This window comes from Betta splendens, chromosome 4 (assembly GCF_900634795.4).
Source record: "Betta splendens chromosome 4, fBetSpl5.4, whole genome shotgun sequence".
In the NCBI taxonomy this organism is placed as follows: domain Eukaryota; kingdom Metazoa; phylum Chordata; class Actinopteri; order Anabantiformes; family Osphronemidae; genus Betta; species Betta splendens.
In genome coordinates, this window is record NC_040884.2 from 13,499,476 (window position 1) to 13,515,791 (window position 16,316).

At 43.3% G+C, this 16,316-nt stretch overlaps 3 protein-coding genes and 1 non-coding gene across 4 annotated transcripts; 1 reads left to right on the top strand and 3 right to left on the bottom strand.

The window, feature by feature from the left end:
- Positions 1-282: 282 nt before the first annotated feature.
- On the bottom strand, positions 283-6,966 carry alg14 (ALG14 UDP-N-acetylglucosaminyltransferase subunit). The gene is made up of 4 exons (XM_029148486.3): positions 6,772-6,966; positions 5,608-5,759; positions 4,721-4,843; positions 283-732 (listed from the first exon to the last, which is right to left on the bottom strand). The coding sequence occupies exons 1-4, from the start codon at positions 6,914-6,916 to the stop codon at positions 502-504; spliced, it is 651 nt and encodes a 216-aa protein (XP_029004319.1). The 5' UTR covers positions 6,917-6,966; the 3' UTR covers positions 283-501.
- On the bottom strand, positions 6,215-6,286 carry trnag-ucc (transfer RNA glycine (anticodon UCC)). The gene has a single exon. It is a non-coding gene; the product is annotated as a tRNA-Gly (tRNA).
- A 393-nt stretch (positions 6,967-7,359) lies between the features above and the next one.
- On the top strand, positions 7,360-12,953 carry steap2 (STEAP family member 2, metalloreductase). Its single transcript, XM_029148485.3, has 7 exons — positions 7,360-7,378; positions 8,905-9,043; positions 9,669-10,111; positions 10,202-10,368; positions 10,876-11,403; positions 11,574-11,738; positions 11,821-12,953. Exons 3-7 carry the CDS (start codon positions 9,712-9,714, stop codon positions 12,112-12,114), a joined length of 1,554 nt encoding a protein of 517 aa, XP_029004318.1. The 5' UTR covers positions 7,360-7,378; positions 8,905-9,043; positions 9,669-9,711; the 3' UTR covers positions 12,115-12,953.
- A 1,296-nt stretch (positions 12,954-14,249) lies between these two features.
- On the bottom strand, positions 14,250-15,837 carry mos (v-mos Moloney murine sarcoma viral oncogene homolog). Its single transcript, XM_029147856.2, has one exon. It carries the CDS (start codon positions 15,784-15,786, stop codon positions 14,746-14,748), a length of 1,041 nt encoding a protein of 346 aa, XP_029003689.1. The 5' UTR covers positions 15,787-15,837; the 3' UTR covers positions 14,250-14,745.
- Positions 15,838-16,316: the final 479 nt, after the last annotated feature.

Genomic DNA, 16,316 nt, shown 5'->3' on the forward strand with positions numbered 1-16,316 from the left:
ATTTCAAAATGCTGGCACACTTAGAATATAAAGGGGGTAGATTAATAATGTAACCACTTAATATGTTATCATTTATAACAATTTACTTATTCAAACCCTAATGTACTGTAACTCAGTAAAAGGTAAAACCCAGGGGGAGGCATTGTCCTGCATTAACATGTGTTCTTCTTTAAAACAATTTCATTTTCAGGTCTTCAGCTTTTCACCTCATGTCCTTCAAACCTCCATCCATCCATCATTTGAACCACTTATTCCTCTAAGGGAAAAAAAAACGCTGCAAAGTTCAACTATATCATGGTTTTTATTAACTTGACAATTTTAGAAAAATATATTAATAAAGCTTGATTTTTGATCAACATGTATGGATGCATTCTTAATATAGTCCAGTACAAAGAGCTCTTTACTGAACCACTGAAAAACACATAGCTACTAATTGACATTGTAACATTAAAGTGTTTTCTGACTCCATTTACATGTTGGAGACAACCTGTAACAAACATTTCACACTATTCTCCCAAGATAAATAGATTTAGGATACTTGTCCCTCAGTGAGGGCCACTGCACGAAGAAGTAATCTGATAATGGGTAAAGGATCCTCCCCGTCAGTGACAGTGTCTGCACCCTACAAATACTTTCAACATAAACTATTAGGACTTTCTTTATTCCCAGAACTCCAAGCAGGAGTCCTGCCACACACAGGGGAACGCAGGTCCCTGGGCCATTACACAGCACCTGTAACAACAACGACACACACAAAAGAAGTAGAGGGATAAGCACATTTCCAGGAACTGACACATGCTATTTCTAAATAAAAAAACAGTAAGCTGGGCTATTCAGGAGAGAAACAGCTCTGTATTTGATCTGTTTAGTCCCTGTGACTCAGTGCACACAAGTCACTAAGCATTATGGTAATACCACATTAGACATATTTGGCCAATAATGCACAAGCTCTTAGCATTTGACTACAAATGTTCTCTGCAAATCTCTTCACAGTTAAGTATTTTCCTACCCAACAATCGCACCGTATTTTTAACTATTGAAAACTATAATTTCAAATTAAAGTTTAAGCTTTTTTCCCCAATTTTATTATTTCTAATCAGGACCTGGTGTTTAAGTATGACAATTCCCTTTTTACTTGTATAACATGCATTCACCTCCTCAGATCAGTATAAACCTGTCACTCTTTAATTTTATTTTTCTCTTTCTCTTCTCTTTTCTTTTTTCTGATTAACCTGGAGGTTTTTTTTTATTGTACTTCAAGCTAACAATCCCTCAACACAGAAAGTGAAGATTCATAGTGTGGTGATTAAAAGGCACAGTGAGCAGAAAATGGTGCGTGAGTGTGAGTCAATGGTAACAGCACAGTGTGAGAGTTGAAGACAGTCGGGGGTGAATAGTGGCCTCGGGGCTGGAGGAGGCTGATGGAGCTGCGTTTACAGGAAACCAGACAGAGCTGCCCTGAAGTCTGGAGAAGTCATCATTCAAAACCTCAGTAATGAAACAGCAGCAGCAGAGAACTACCCAGCATTCTGCATTCTGCTCTATCACTCACGCATTTGGAGTCGTCACTTTACACCCACAAAACTAAACTTACTCTTAAAGCAGATGGTAACACTAAGCTTTGAAGTGGAAATAACACTGTTAGCTTAACAATTATACTAGTAAATAACATAATCAGCAGCTGATTTCTTTACTTGATTCTTAACCCCTGGCTGCTCAAGATGGAAATCATATTTTCCTACACAGGATTTTCCAGCCTCTGGATTACTCTGGATTGGCTTACATAATTTAATATCAGACTCAGAGTCTGTATGTGCCACTAAAAGTAACAACGAACTTTTACAGAATACAGGTATTCAAAGACAGAATAAATTTAAGTTTGCATTTACTTTACACATTAACATACCAGGAAATCATAGGGAAACTATGCTGTGTAACTCTTTGCATGAATGACTGGCCTAATATAAATCTGGCAAATTTATTTCTAGTGTTTTCACTGCTTTCAAAAACTCCCTGTAAAAGTGATAAGAGTGGCTGGAGGTTCATGACTGTTCCTCAGCCCTGTTGCGGTCATAAGCCTGGCTGGAACATTCTTGGCACAACTGTCCTGGCACAATGTTTGTTCCCAACCAGGCAACACCAACCGAGGATTCTGTTGGGCCGACATTTCACTGACAAAAATGGTGTGTGGAAGCACAGTTCCTATTATTATTTCCTACCGTGCAGATCATGATTGCTGTAAAGGTTTAATAAATTAAACTACTAAAACTAAAACAATTAAAACTTATTAAAACTAAAAAGGGACTCTAATGACAGCTGATCCCAGTGTGCTTGTGGACTATCCTGAACAACAGTGAAGTTCAATTTAGAAAGATTTAGCTGTGAATGTTGGTCAATTTAAATCTTTTATGGCAATGGCACATAAAACCACAACAATTGATATATTCTGATGGAGGCAAATGTGTACCTGTATGTAAGCCAGACATAACATCAACCTATTCTCTACCAAACTACTTTCACAGACCCAGATGTCGATCAAATGCAATTTTCTCCAACCTGGACCTGAACCTCAGACTTTACAGTAAAACTAAAACTAACCCCGATGTTGTGACTAAAACCTGCACAGATACACAGATAGATTCTATTGTTTTCACAGGATGAGGGAATAAATCTATCGATTTGGTCCTATGTGTCAGAACCCAACACTGGTCATGTTAATGATAAAAAGGGCAGACGTATACAAACTGTACACACACACACACACACACACACACACACACACACACACACACACACACACACACACACACACACACACACACACACACACACACACACACACACACACACACACACACACACACACACACACGGCTAACTGAGTGTGTGTCATAGCGTGTCTTATGTTGGTTTGATGTGGGCTAGCTTCATCGTGTCATCCCACAAACACTGACTATCTCTGAGGTCTTTGTTTCGATCGCTGACTGGTTTGTACAGCTGCCCCGCACAAACACCTGCCTATAAAAGTGTCATTTTCAGCCTTTATTACGCTCCACTTAAAACAAACAATGATACCGTGTGACTCATTGTGTGAACCTTATCGACAGTATCAGTTTAGTGTCTGCACGTGTAAACAAAAAGTAGTGTCATCTGCCTTTATAGCAGGTTTGGGAAACACATTTTATGCAAGAGACACAGAAGGTTCTCAACAGTCGGAACAATTGCAGTGCAACACAACTTGAGGTCAATGATCTGTCTTTTTCTTAAGAAATTCTCAAACACTATACGGATGTAATGCCTGGTGTCTGGCCTCAGTGGAAGTAAAGGCACTGTTTGCCTGTAAGCAGAGCATTGGGAGAACCTGAAAATCAATGTGTTTGCCAGACCGGAGGCACTGAACCAGCTGTTTATTGATAAAGTCCGGGATGTGTCTTTGACAAGACTTTGACAAGCCCCACTTTAATTCAGAAGAACTGTTTTGATGCCATATTGAAGCGTGATATATGATTGTTGCATTTACATGATGATTGTCAGGTTTAATACAAGGTTCACTCTTACTTTGTCCATTAAAATGTTCTCAGTATTTTCACAAAAATACAACGTTTCTGACATTGCCCTTTCTTATTAGATTTAATGCAGGTGATGGTGGGAATTTAAATTTGGTGTTATAAGATACAGTACGAGTACTGTATGTACTGCAGTTCGGATTTTACACAAAGCTCTGCATACTAACAAAACTGCTGGTGGACTTGCATAGTGTATTTGCATTGCCAGCCAGTTTAAGTGACAACCAGTAAACCAGAAAAACACTGCAAACACAATAAATGTGGCCATTCGAGTCACACAGTAGGAACTGGTAATAAAAAGAGCAGCAGGCCAACATTTTAACCTTTTTTGTTGTTTGTTCAATTGAATGTGTGAATGCTAATGCGAGGATTTTTTCTTACAACTATACTTTGCCTTTGAGTATTTTGCATAGAAAATTTAAGGATTTTGGCCCTAATGACTTTAGAGCTGCTCAAAAGTTAAACAAAATTATAAAGCACATAGAACAGTACGTAGACACAGAATGCTACACAGTGCAGCATGTTACACAGCATATTCACACTGAAGAGGCTGCATTTTATTTTTTAGACATAATGTTAAACAGACATTATCTAATGTGCCGTAACTGGTGAAAACTGGTTTAATGTGAATAGAGATGTCCATATAATTATGGTACATGTCCAATCTATCTATTCCTACTAACATTGTAGTAGCTATTCTTGTTTTGTGTTGAATAACAAATGGAATTCTGCGCTGATTGAGTTTTCTGGTTGAAATTAGATTCAGTTAAATATGTTCTTTTTGAATGAGCATAAAGTTTAAAAGCCAGTCTATTGATGAGACACAGGTTGTGTAACTCAATGAGCCTGATGTTGTTATGCAACAGTTAAATGTCAGCATTGTGCCTTTCATGGGGAAATATTTTTCAGGGTATCTGTATGTCATCTGTGCATTGCTGCACATTCATTATGGAGTTATTTGAGGATAATATTGTGGTAGTACTAAAAAGTGCGACTCAAAAGGTAAATTAAAAGATAAAAAAAACATATAATTACAATCTGGGCATTACATGGTTATCAGGCAAGATAAGCTCCAAAGCCAGCTCCAAGCCTATTTTTTCCAAAATATAATCAACAACATGTTTCCATTTTGCTCTGCGTTTGTGTCCACTCACCAGGTCAGGTTTTAGTCTGAACACCAAGGGGAGAGAGTAATGCAGAGCATTCAGGGTGCTGACAACAGTGGAACTCCAAGACTGATGCACCTCTCTGCTCCGTGGGATCCGGCAGATGGTGAACTGTAGAATCGGAGCAGATTTGTAATTTATCACAAAAAAGGAACAAAAGCTTGTTTTAATCGATCAACATGTTACTAGAAGTGAACTACATTTCCCCAAGGAAACACAGCTGAAATTCACTTCAACTCTGGCGCCATTCTGGTGATGTGCATTTGCGGCTTCATGTCGGCCTAATCACTAATCATATTGAAAATCAAACACAAATTTGTGAATGCAACTGCATCACACCTGGTGTCTAAAAGACAAGTAATGAATCCTTCCTCTAGAGCAGGGGGACGTAAACCCTGGTCACAGGTTCTGATTGGCTGACCACAGCATCCATGCTTAACAAGGACACTCACAACCATAGAGCTCATGAAGATCAGCGTTAACAACTCTACACAGTAAACAGATCTATACCGTTATTTGTATATCTATCATTTTTAAAATTAGGCTTAAGCTTGTTATTCTTAAAAATACTGTATGAAGTAGGAGTGTGTTAGTGTGTTATTTATGACTGAAGTTATGTTTTCAGTACAGAAGAACGAAGGAACATGCCATAATGCCAGAATGAGAAGCGTGCATTCGCCACCTGGTGGAGAAAAGTCACATTGCTTTATTCATTTCAACATTATTTATAATTGGGTCGAAGATTTGTTGGATTTAGTGGATGGCAGATATTTGTACACACATTATGTATATATAAACCTGGCTATTTAAACAAAAAATGACTGTGAATTACACCATTACTTTATACCCACATCCAATCTTTGAAAGCCATGTACCTGTGTTTTTGAGTCAAGCTGATTCCTGGAGCTTTCAAAGGTACAGATTTTCTCCTCACTCATCTTGTCTGAGTCAGCAATCACATAGTGTCGAGGTGTGTAGGCTGAAGACAAGCACTCCATCAGCCGCAGGATCTCTGTCGTGTGACCGCCTGGAAAATACATTATGATGTTGAATATTACAATAACATACTAAAACTAATGTATTAAGACGATTTTCACCACATGTTGTCAGTATTTTACAGGTTCAGAATTACTATATCAGAAATGAGCAGCACATTGGAAATGGGGTCTGCCTTTAATTGGCAGTATTTTGAAAATAAAAGATTTTTTTTAGCTACAGCATAACTAAGCAAAACATAACTATATAGGCTCCAATATAACCATTTTATATAACTAATATAAACCTTAATCTGTAAGATTCTGACAATAATATGTGAAGGAATGACGTGTGAGAAATTATGCTGGTGTTAATATGTTCAACTTAAAATAAGTTCAATTTAATTCAGTTTATATGGCAAACATTTAACAACAGCGTTATTACAAGGAACCTGTGTGTGTTATACGTAGTCGTTTGTTTCAAGAAGGAAAAGAAAAGATGGAGATCTGCGATGGCCGGGAATCGAACCCGGGTCAACTGCTTGGAAGGCAGCTATGCTTACCACTATACCACCATCGCTTACATAGAGTACCCTCGTTGAGCTGGATGCAGATTTGACCTTGCGGTGTTTCCGTTGATGCTCTAACTGGGGCAAACTATTGCATTACAGATTTGAAGTCTATATTGTGAACTCAATAAGAGACTATACAATGTAAAGTCTGTTAAAGAAGCTCAGATAATGCAAATGTGCCACAGCTGATGGGTACAAACCATTTAAACATCTTTTAATGAATAGAAGTTAATATCTTTGTTAAAAACACCCCCTGCTATTGTGGTACAGTCCATAGAAAAAGCGTGACGTTAACCAGGAAGCTCCGAAAGTCGGTTGAGCCACTGCTACATTACAAAATTTAAAACGCAGTCATAATTTGTCGTCCTGTTGGAGAACTGAAATATTAAACACGTTGCAAACTACAACGAACGGTTTAATTTAGAATAAAAAAACTGAGATATAAAAACGAAAACTGCTCAAATCGAAGAACAGTCGTATAAGCCTACGTTACCTGATCCTGCAACAACGAGAACGGTGATAGGATCTTTGGTTCCAGGTTTATACTTTGGTCCCGTCTTGACAACAACAAATAGCCGTATAATAAATAACAAACATATTAGTAGAACACTAACGACAGCTCCAGCTAAGAACGCCATGGTTGCCGGGTACGGGGAGGACAGGTACCCTGAGTTTAGGCTTTCAGGCAACCCCTCTGGCTTGACCAGGAGAGTGCATCTACCCAGTGCGAAAATTATTTTTGATCTATCTTTTCTAAAATTATGCAATTTTACAAAGTAAAACTCAAACGATGTTTTCATTTAAAGATGTTCAGCTTGCTATCATGGCGCTTCGTCTCCAAGCACTGGAGGATAAAAGGTTTGGCAGAAGTTATATTATACATATTCAAATAGCATATATAAAAAGAAATACAGACTAGTTTGTACCAAGGGCGTGCACTTTATTGCTGTGCACTTAAACGTTAGTACGTATTTCGATGCCGGAGCATTTTAAGAACATTTTGAGTAAGGCAACAAGCGCCTGCCAAATAAAAAGCAGGGCAAAGCACCCCTATAAGGATGGATTCCTGAGAAGCTCATTGCTGCGGAAGTCGGAAGAAGGTGAGGACGGAATTGGGTTGGGCAAATCATTATTCATGTGTTTTATGGATACTGAGTAACGTCTTTTTATGTCGGTAATTTGCACTTTCGATTTTCCAATTTTACTAATTTTCCTAGTTGATACTTGGACAAAAATAACAAAAAGGGGGCGGGACCAGTACCTGGAATTTCACAATAAAACACCCAAGAGTATTTGTGGTGCGGCATCGAAAAACCTCTATCTTTTAAGGGATTGTGGTTGTGTTTCCACACACGCTAAAGTATGCAGAATATTAACGTTAATGAATGATACGGCGATTCATTTAGTCAAAACCCGTCTAAAACACATTAATGGACCCAGATGCCAGAACCATAAGCAGAATCATTCTATATATATGTTGAACGGGAAGGTGTGTAAAATTAAATTTAACAGGAATATTTAAGTTTTCTTACGTTTTCTTAGCACGTTTTTAGCAAATTTATTGAAAAATTCCCTTTGTTTCTAATATACATTTATTATGTATTTGAGGTGAAAATGTGGAGTAAGGGTGGTGAAGGGAGAAATCATGAAGGCAGGTAAAATATTATTAGTTTATTATAATGAAAATTGTTTCTCTTAATTTTTTCTGAATTTATTGTTTGGTAACAATATAATTTTGTTTTGGATATTGGTCTTATCATCATGTTTAGACGTGGTCTACCCCATCAAACCATGTTGCAAACCACTAGTAAAACTGCCATCCAGCTGTGCAGCACCTTAGCCAACTCAGCCACCTGCACATCCAGCAATCCTTTTCCTAGCAACCAACCAATCACAGCAGCTAATTATTAATATTAAATAAGAGAGGGAAAGGCAGGAATATATTTTTTATAATTTTTCAATGCACAGTGCAGGGGTTCTTTTGCAGTGCAGTACAAAGAATGTTGGATTTACAGAAACTGGAATGTGAATAAATTATAAAAGCATTACACTGATAGCAAACCTAAGTACTGCTCTGACTGTCAGTATAATACTGATTACTTCTGCCTTAACAATAACAATGTTAATAATGATTTTTGTGTTGCAATTTATGAAAGGTAAGTTTACACACATACGTTCAAATTTAGGTAACACTTATAAAGTTATAATTTCATTTAAACGGGATTTATTTTTATTAAATATATTAAATTTTTTTAAAATAATGCTCTGTGTGAATATGTGCAAAATTGAGAAAAATGGTCTTTTGTTTCAATAAGCTATGATGGTTAAGTCATAATATGCCTTTTGTTTGGACTTATAATTAAGCATGTAACTATGTTTGGTGTCAATGGCAGTGTTTGGAATCAATAAATATAAAAATGCGCTCATTATTATTAGTAAGTAATGACAGAGTAGCTGTAGATTTAGTCTGTTTGTTATTATGCTTTGTGTAAATGATTATATATTATATGGTTAATGTCCTATATATGACCCAGATTTATTTATTTGACTTTATGCAATTGTTCAAATTTATTTCAATATGGTTGTCTAACAGTCTATGCTTAAAATACGGGTCTATTATTTCCAGAGGAGAAATGGGATATCCGACAGCCCTCGAACGCAGCACGTGTTTAGACAGCGGATGCTGGCCACCATCAGGATCATTATGGGCAGCTAGCAGCTGGTCTGCGTTTCAGCATCAGCAGCAGCATCCATATGGCTGACAGGTGGGTATCCAGCCATCACACACACACACACAAACACACACACTCACACACAGGACGTGTAGTGGCGCTCAGCGACGTTCATGTTACAGTCGATCGCTGTGTGCAAGCGAGTTGCTATTTTACTGTGATTTAGGGCTGCAACAGCAGCGGCCGTGCCGCTGCGCTACAGGTGCACGCAAATAGCCTGTGCGCGCGCGTACACACACACACACACACACACACACACACACACACACACACACACACACACACACACACACACACACACACACACACACACACCTGCTGTCGTATCCTTCATAAGACCGCGGTGTCTGCACAAGATCGTTCTTAGAGGATGAACCTTCATCGGTGGACGGATGTTCTCTGATTTACCCAGCTACTGCAGCAAATGATGCAGTCAGGCTAATTGAAATTCAATGATTGTTTTCTAGAGAGATAATCATGTGTGTAAAGCCCTCAGTCTACACCTCAACTAACATTCTAATACAGTACTAACCTGTCCGTAAACCTGTGAGAACAAAGGGTTTTCAGGGTGCTTAATGAAATGTGCATGGGAAATAATAGAAACATCAACAGCAGAAACAGAAATGCTAATAATATTTAGTCCTCATTTGTCTTTTAGACTTATTGGGGCATTTTAAGAAGAAACATAAGAAGAAGTGAAGATGGACTCTATCTCTATGATGGGCAGCAGCAGGAGCCCCGTCTTTCTCACAGCGTCCTCTTCCTCCCACCACTTCCACCATTCCCAGTCCTGTTTCCTCTCCCACACCTTGAAGAACGGCGTCAGGCTTGGCGACGCCGGCGCTTCCTGTTGCCCCGTTCAGCCCGCCGTGGCCATCCTGGGCTCGGGCGATTTCTCCAAGTGCCTGACCGTGCGCCTGCTGCGCTCGGGCTTCCACGTGGTGGTGGGCAGCCGCCATCCCAAACTGGCGGCCCAGTCGTTCCCACACGTGGTGGATGTGACGCACCACGAGGATGCTGTGGGGAAGGCCGGCATTGTGTTCCTGGCGATCCGCCGTGAGCACTACTCTCTCCTGTGGGACCTTAAACATCTCCTGGAAGGTAAACAAAGACGATGGTCACATGATGACGCTTGTGCAGTAGTGAATCTGTACACACGTCATGTGTGTTTGGCATATTGTTGTTCGGCAGGGAAGATCCTGGTGGATGTGAGTAACAACAGGAGGGTGAACCAGTATCCAGAGTCCAACGCTGAGTATCTGGCTTCTCTGCTGCCAGACTCCATCATTGTCAAAGGCTTCAATGTCATCTCAGCCTGGGCCATGCAACAGAGCTGCCCCAAAGACGCCAGCTGTCAGGTGCAATCAAACATACTGTCAAATCTGGATCCAAAAAAATGTTACGTTTTAGTTTAAACTCATTTGTTTAGTTCAAGTAAAGGATAATAAATGTGTTTGAAATGAGCCCAGCAGCCCATTCGAACGGAGACAGTGACACTCTGAACCGTTCAATTCCACAATTTAGGCACAGACGATCAAAATCCCCAGTGGGCTCCTGAACATCCAGAGCAAATGAGCTGCTAAATAAGGACACTCACAACAATAGAGCTCCTGGCTGGAGAATAAACCCTGAAAGCCGCGCAGCCTCACTGATCTGTGGTTTGGATTATAACGCGGCAGCGCGGAGCTTCCCTGAGCGAGGGGCCATGATGGCAGGGCAGGAGCACATTCACTCACTCACACACAGGAAGGAGGACTGTTATCTTAGGCTAAGGCTCACATCAGTGGTAATGTCTATCAGTATTTGCGTCAGAGACCTTCATCGGCTTCTCAACCATCACGTCTGTGGATCTCTAATCTGCGCAGGTGTTCATCTGCAGCGACTCCGTGGAGGCCCGGCAGCAGATCATGGAGCTCGCCCGCCAGCTCAGCTTCCAGCCCGTGGACATGGGCACCCTGTCGTCGTCGCGGGACATCGAGAACATGCCCATACAGCTGTTCCCCGGCTGGAGGGGCCCGGTGCTCGCTGCCGTGGCCCTGTCCATCTTCTTCTTTGCCTACTCCTTCGTGCGAGACATCATCCACCCTTATGTGAAGTACAAGCAGAGCGACTTCTACAAGATCCCCATAGAGATGGTGAACCGGACGCTGCCCACTGTTGCCGTCACTCTTTTGGCCCTGGTGTACCTGGCAGGCCAGCTGGCAGCCGCTCACCAGCTCTACTACGGGACCAAGTACAGGCACTTCCCGCACTGGCTGGAGGGCTGGCTGCAGAGCCGGAAGCAGCTGGGTCTCCTCAGCTTCTTCCTGGCTGCCATCCACGTCCTCTACAGCCTCTGTCTGCCCATGAGGAGATCAGAGCGGTACCTGCTGCTCAACACTGCCTACCAGCAGGTCAGTGGTGGGGGATCCCATCATCACTGGCACGCATTCATTTTACATTTGAAATCTGTAGATTCAGTGTCATTATTATACAATCATTCAAGACTTTATTCCTGAATTGATGTTTTTATTCATCTTACAATCACCACTTTCTAATGTGCGGTGATTCCTGTCTGCTGCAGGTCCACGCTAACGTGGAGAACGCGTGGAACGAGGAGGAGGTGTGGAGGGTGGAGATGTACGTGTCCTTTGGGGTGATGAGTCTGGGACTCCTGTCACTCCTGGCCATCACCTCCATCCCCTCCGTCCACAGCATGCTCAACTGGAGGGAGTTCAGCTTCATACAGGTACAGCCTGCGCTCCGCTTCTTTATGGCGGATCACATGAGCGTGTGCTGCATGTCTCACGGTGTCCTCGTCTCTGCTCCAGTCCACTCTGGGGTACATCGCCCTGCTCATCGCCACCTTCCACGGCCTGCTGTTCGGCTGGAAGCGGGCCTTCGAGGAGGAGGCCTACCGCTTCTACCTGCCCCCGAGCTTCATGGTGGCCCTGGCCCTGCCCGTGTGCGTCATACTGGGGAAGCTTCTCATGCTCCTCCCTTGTGTCGCTCGCAGGCTGCACAGGATCCGCCGGGGTCAGGACAGCAGCCAGTACCGGTGCCAGCGCCTGGAGCCAGTGGGCTCGGCCGCCCACGTGTCACCGGAGAGAGTCACCATCATGTGATCGCTGCTGCATTACTGGGATATTCACATATGAAATCATAGTTAGCTAAGGGCAAAATATTACTTCGTACTGTAGTTGTGTATTTTTCTGACATGTGTATGTTATTGCTGTAACTACCGTGGCTACTGATTTTGTACTCATACTTTGCTACTAACTAATACCAGTCTTGTATTATTAGTATATGGAACAGCTGAGTCGGAGAAAATACCCCAGAGTGTGGGGCCGGAAGTCTGAGGGTAAGAACTGAAAAGGTGAAGTGATGAAGTGTTCACTCAGCAGCTGTGACCTGGTGAATAGAAAGAATAGATACCGTACTGAGCGGTATTAGAGCTAGAACAAGCTCCCGGGCTTTAAATCGGTCAGTGTCACAACTCGAACTTAAGCATCCTGAGGTTTTGTTGATGTTTCTCTTTCAGTCTTGACAAACTGAATGATCTTCATACATCAACACGTTTTGCACACCCCGTTATTATCTTGTAATAACGCAGATGATGGGGAAGCACAGGCGTCAAAGTCGTTTCATTTCTGCATATTCACCACCTGCTGACCATAGACGTAGCGGCAGCACTGTTTTCTGTGTCCATCTGTCCTGCTCTAATCGGTGGGATCACACATTTCAGTTAGACTATCACAGTGATCTCTGTTAGTTAATATTTTATTGAATGCAGTAAAGATAAAGGCATCAAAAACTGAAGTATACAGTAGCTGAAACAGTTTGTTATTTTTATTATTCGTACGGTAACCTGATACATTGTAATGTATTTTTTCTGTGCAGTTGTCTTTACATGTATACACGTATTGTTACTAAGCAATAAATCCCTGTGTATTTTAGACATTAACTGTTTTGCAGTATCATTGAATTCAAGAGACCTCACGTTTTCAATGACTTCATACTTCTTCCTGTTTTCAATTAACCAGTCAGTTGAAATAGCAACAGAAGTAGATCCAGCAGGTAGTGTCGTGAAAATGTCCCATAAACAAGCAGATGAGAGAGTTGTCTTTTGAGTAATTTTTTAATTTAATTTCATTAATTAATTTTAATTAATTTAAAAATAATGTGGAAAGCAAATTAAAAAACATGGATGTTGATCGTGCACATCAACAAACCAAAAAGCAGCTGGGGAGATCAGAACATACACCATAGAGGTGTGATGCAAAGATCCCACAATCCTCAAGTTGTGTGTGCCTTTTAAGAGGGAGCTAGAGTCCAGGGTCTATCAGACAACCATTGAACAACCTAAGTGACATGCCAAATACATAAAACAGATGTAAAACAAAACACAAGATATTAATTGCAGAACATAAGTCATAAATGCATAGAATAAGGAAGAAACATTTTTTCCCATTACAGTAGATGGTGGGAAAATAAGTTTCTGTGGACGTCCTAAAGCTTGTGGTGATGATGTAGAGCAGGGGTCTGTAGTCCCGGTCCTCGAGAGCTAATTAGCTTGTTCAGGTGTGTCAGTTAGCTGCTGATTGTCAAGGTGCTCAGTATCAGCTGAGGCAGGGAGAGTATAAAATCAGCAGGACACTGGCTCTGGAGGACCAAGGTTGCAGAGCCCTGATGGAGAGGCTGTAGATTACTCCACCACAGGCCCATTGTATCACGTTGTATATAAATATAATATTAAATTGCCGGCAAAGTATTAACGTGATCTGGAACCTTTAATATAAAATGTTTCCCAGCAAATTTACAACGCTGTCAAATGACTGCTTGCTGGGCGTAGAATGAAGCAGCAGCGCCCCCTGCTGTCCGTGGACGGAGGGTGGAGACAGTGAACATGGATGGGCGTTTCACCAACATCACACATGCTGTGCTTTATCCCATCGAGTTGGTCTGTTTACACTCAACAAGTGAGGAAAACACCAAGACACACGTGAGTCTTTGAGTATGTAAATCTGTCAATTTGAAGAAGGTTCTGTCTTTTAATGTGACCAAGTCTGATTCTGGTCACCGTGAAGCTCTTGTTTTGTTTAATGAAATTAGGAAAATAACTCTTAGGAAGGGGCGGTGACCGTGTTTTGGCGTAAGAATTACACACCTAAACCAGCCTCCTCCTTGTAACAGCTTGTATCATACAGGTTCAAGTTGAACAGCTGCAAAAGTGTTTGTGCTGAGAAGTAAAATAGATTCATAGTGTAAAAATAATTTTAATGAAAACATTTAAATCTCATTATCACAGCATGACAAATAAAACACATTTTACAACCCAGTTAAGACAAAAGACGCTAAAACGAAGTTAGAACTTTCACAGCAGTTTAAAGCTCAGCTGGTCTGAGTTGGCAAAACACAGCGAGGACCAGAACTAAAAGAGAACGTTGACATCTTAAAGTGCATCAATTAAAACAATCAATCTACGAAAGAGGTTTTAAATGTTTTCCCTGTAGCAGCTTCTTCATAGAAACAAACGTGTTACACGTATCGTGTCATTTAATACCGACAACCAAGTTATCTTCAAGCCACTTCGTCAGAGGTAAAAGCAGGACAATGATTCCAGCTTATGTCGGGTTGAAAAGTGCAACACTTGGCATAAACCCGTGACGTCATCTTCACGAGGCACATCTTGTGTTTTAACAGTAAACGAAAAAGGCACTTGGTATTCTTTTTTAGAGGCTGGTGGAGGCAACCACCTAAAACCTGTCCTTTTGTGACACTTCTACCCAAGAGCCCAGCTCCTTCAGCCGAGTCAGCAGCTCCTCGGCACCGGGTCTGCCGCGGGCCTCTCCGCTCCAGCACCGGCTCAGAAGCGCGCCGCACCGCCGGCCCCGCTCCGAGCGGAACGCGGCGTCGTCCTGCACGGACGGCCGCAGGTTGTGCGCCACGACTGCGTACAGCACGTACTGCCGGTCCTTGTCGGCGTACGGCTGCTCCCTGGTGATCAGCTGCCAGAGGGTGATGCCGAACGAGTAGACGTCCGCCTTGGTGGACACCCCCTCGCCCTTCAGCAGCTCCGGGGCCCGGTGGGTGTACGTGCCGCCCACGTGGCTCAGGAGTGGGCTGACGGCGCTCGCCTCGCGGCCGTCGTCCAGTTTCAGGGAGCAGCCAAAGTCGGCGATCTTGCACACGTCCGCGGCGGACACCAGCACGTTGGCTGGCTTCACGTCCAGGTGCGCGATGCTGTGGGCGTGGAGGAAGCGCAAACCCTGCGCGATGTCCGCGGCGTAGCGGAGCCAGCGCTCCGCCGCCCACTCGCCGCACCCGCAGATGATCTGCTGGAGGTTCCTGCTCCCCACGAACTCCATGAGAATCGTCCCGATGCTGCTGTCGTCTTCAAACTCCGCGGGCACGCAGGTGGTCGCCGCGATGACGCGCACGACGTTGCCGTGACGCAGGTGTGCCGCGTTGAGCTCGGCCCAGAAACTCTGCCGCGACGCCAGCGTGTTCTTGGCGCACTTCTTCACCTTCTTCAGCGCCACGGTTTCCCCGAGGTAGTCCGCCTTGTAGACGGAGCCGAACCCGCCGGAGCCCACGGGCACCACCGAACGCAGCTCCTTCCACAGGATCACGGAGGACCAGAGCCGACCGGCGACTTTGCCGTGGAGCCGCTGCACGGGGACCTGTAGCGTGGGGCCATGGGGGTGTCTGGTCAGCGGGCTGCTGCAGGCGCCGGTGTCCAGCGAGGGGTAGATGTCTTTGGGCAAAAGGCGAGTCACGGGGATCGGCGAAGGCATCTGTGCAGCCTGAAGCGTGCCTCTGACTGAACAGGACGTCTGCAGCCGCGCAGCTTTTCAGCGCACACGCGCGCGTCCGCCCACAGCGCCACGTGGCGGCGCGGAGGGGGTACTGCGTCGTTTGGGTTCAACGGGTTCATCCCGATGGTTCAACTCAGTTTACGCAATCTACAGTAGGGGAGGACGGCGTAATATGAACCGCTCTTTTTCACATTCTGTTACAGTAAAGCACATATTATTTATGTGTGTTACGCATAGCTGGCGCATGCGTGCGTTTCGTTGGCGGCCTAATCAGCAGCCAGACATATGGGCCAGTGTGTGCGGCGCAGAGCTTTAAGAGCGCGCACACACACATTTGACAAAGTCGATTCAGCATGAGGCTGGGGGGAGGGAACACGCTCCACGGCTCCCAGCCTGCGTGTCTTTCTCAGGCTTTTCACTCAGACTTCTCCAGCGTGCAGCAACAGATGATCGCACTTCAACAACTGTACACACGGCGTCATTCATCACGATTTCCCCTTTAAACACGA

Coding starts and splice junctions, on each gene's coding strand:
- alg14 (XM_029148486.3), bottom strand. CDS start 6,916: ATGGCGTTCTTAGCTGGAGCTGTCGTTAGTGTTCTACTAATATGTTTG. Junction 5,760..6,771: donor TCTCGTTGTTGCAGGATCAG/GTAACGTAGGCT, acceptor TGTATTTTCCAG/GCGGTCACACGACAGAGATC. Junction 733..4,720: donor TCAGACTAAAACCTGACCTG/GTGAGTGGACAC, acceptor TTGTTGTTACAG/GTGCTGTGTAATGGCCCAGG.
- steap2 (XM_029148485.3), top strand. CDS start 9,712: ATGGACTCTATCTCTATGATGGGCAGCAGCAGGAGCCCCGTCTTTCTC. Junction 10,369..10,875: donor CCAAAGACGCCAGCTGTCAG/GTGCAATCAAAC, acceptor TAATCTGCGCAG/GTGTTCATCTGCAGCGACTC. Junction 11,739..11,820: donor GGGAGTTCAGCTTCATACAG/GTACAGCCTGCG, acceptor TCTCTGCTCCAG/TCCACTCTGGGGTACATCGC.
- mos (XM_029147856.2), bottom strand. CDS start 15,786: ATGCCTTCGCCGATCCCCGTGACTCGCCTTTTGCCCAAAGACATCTAC.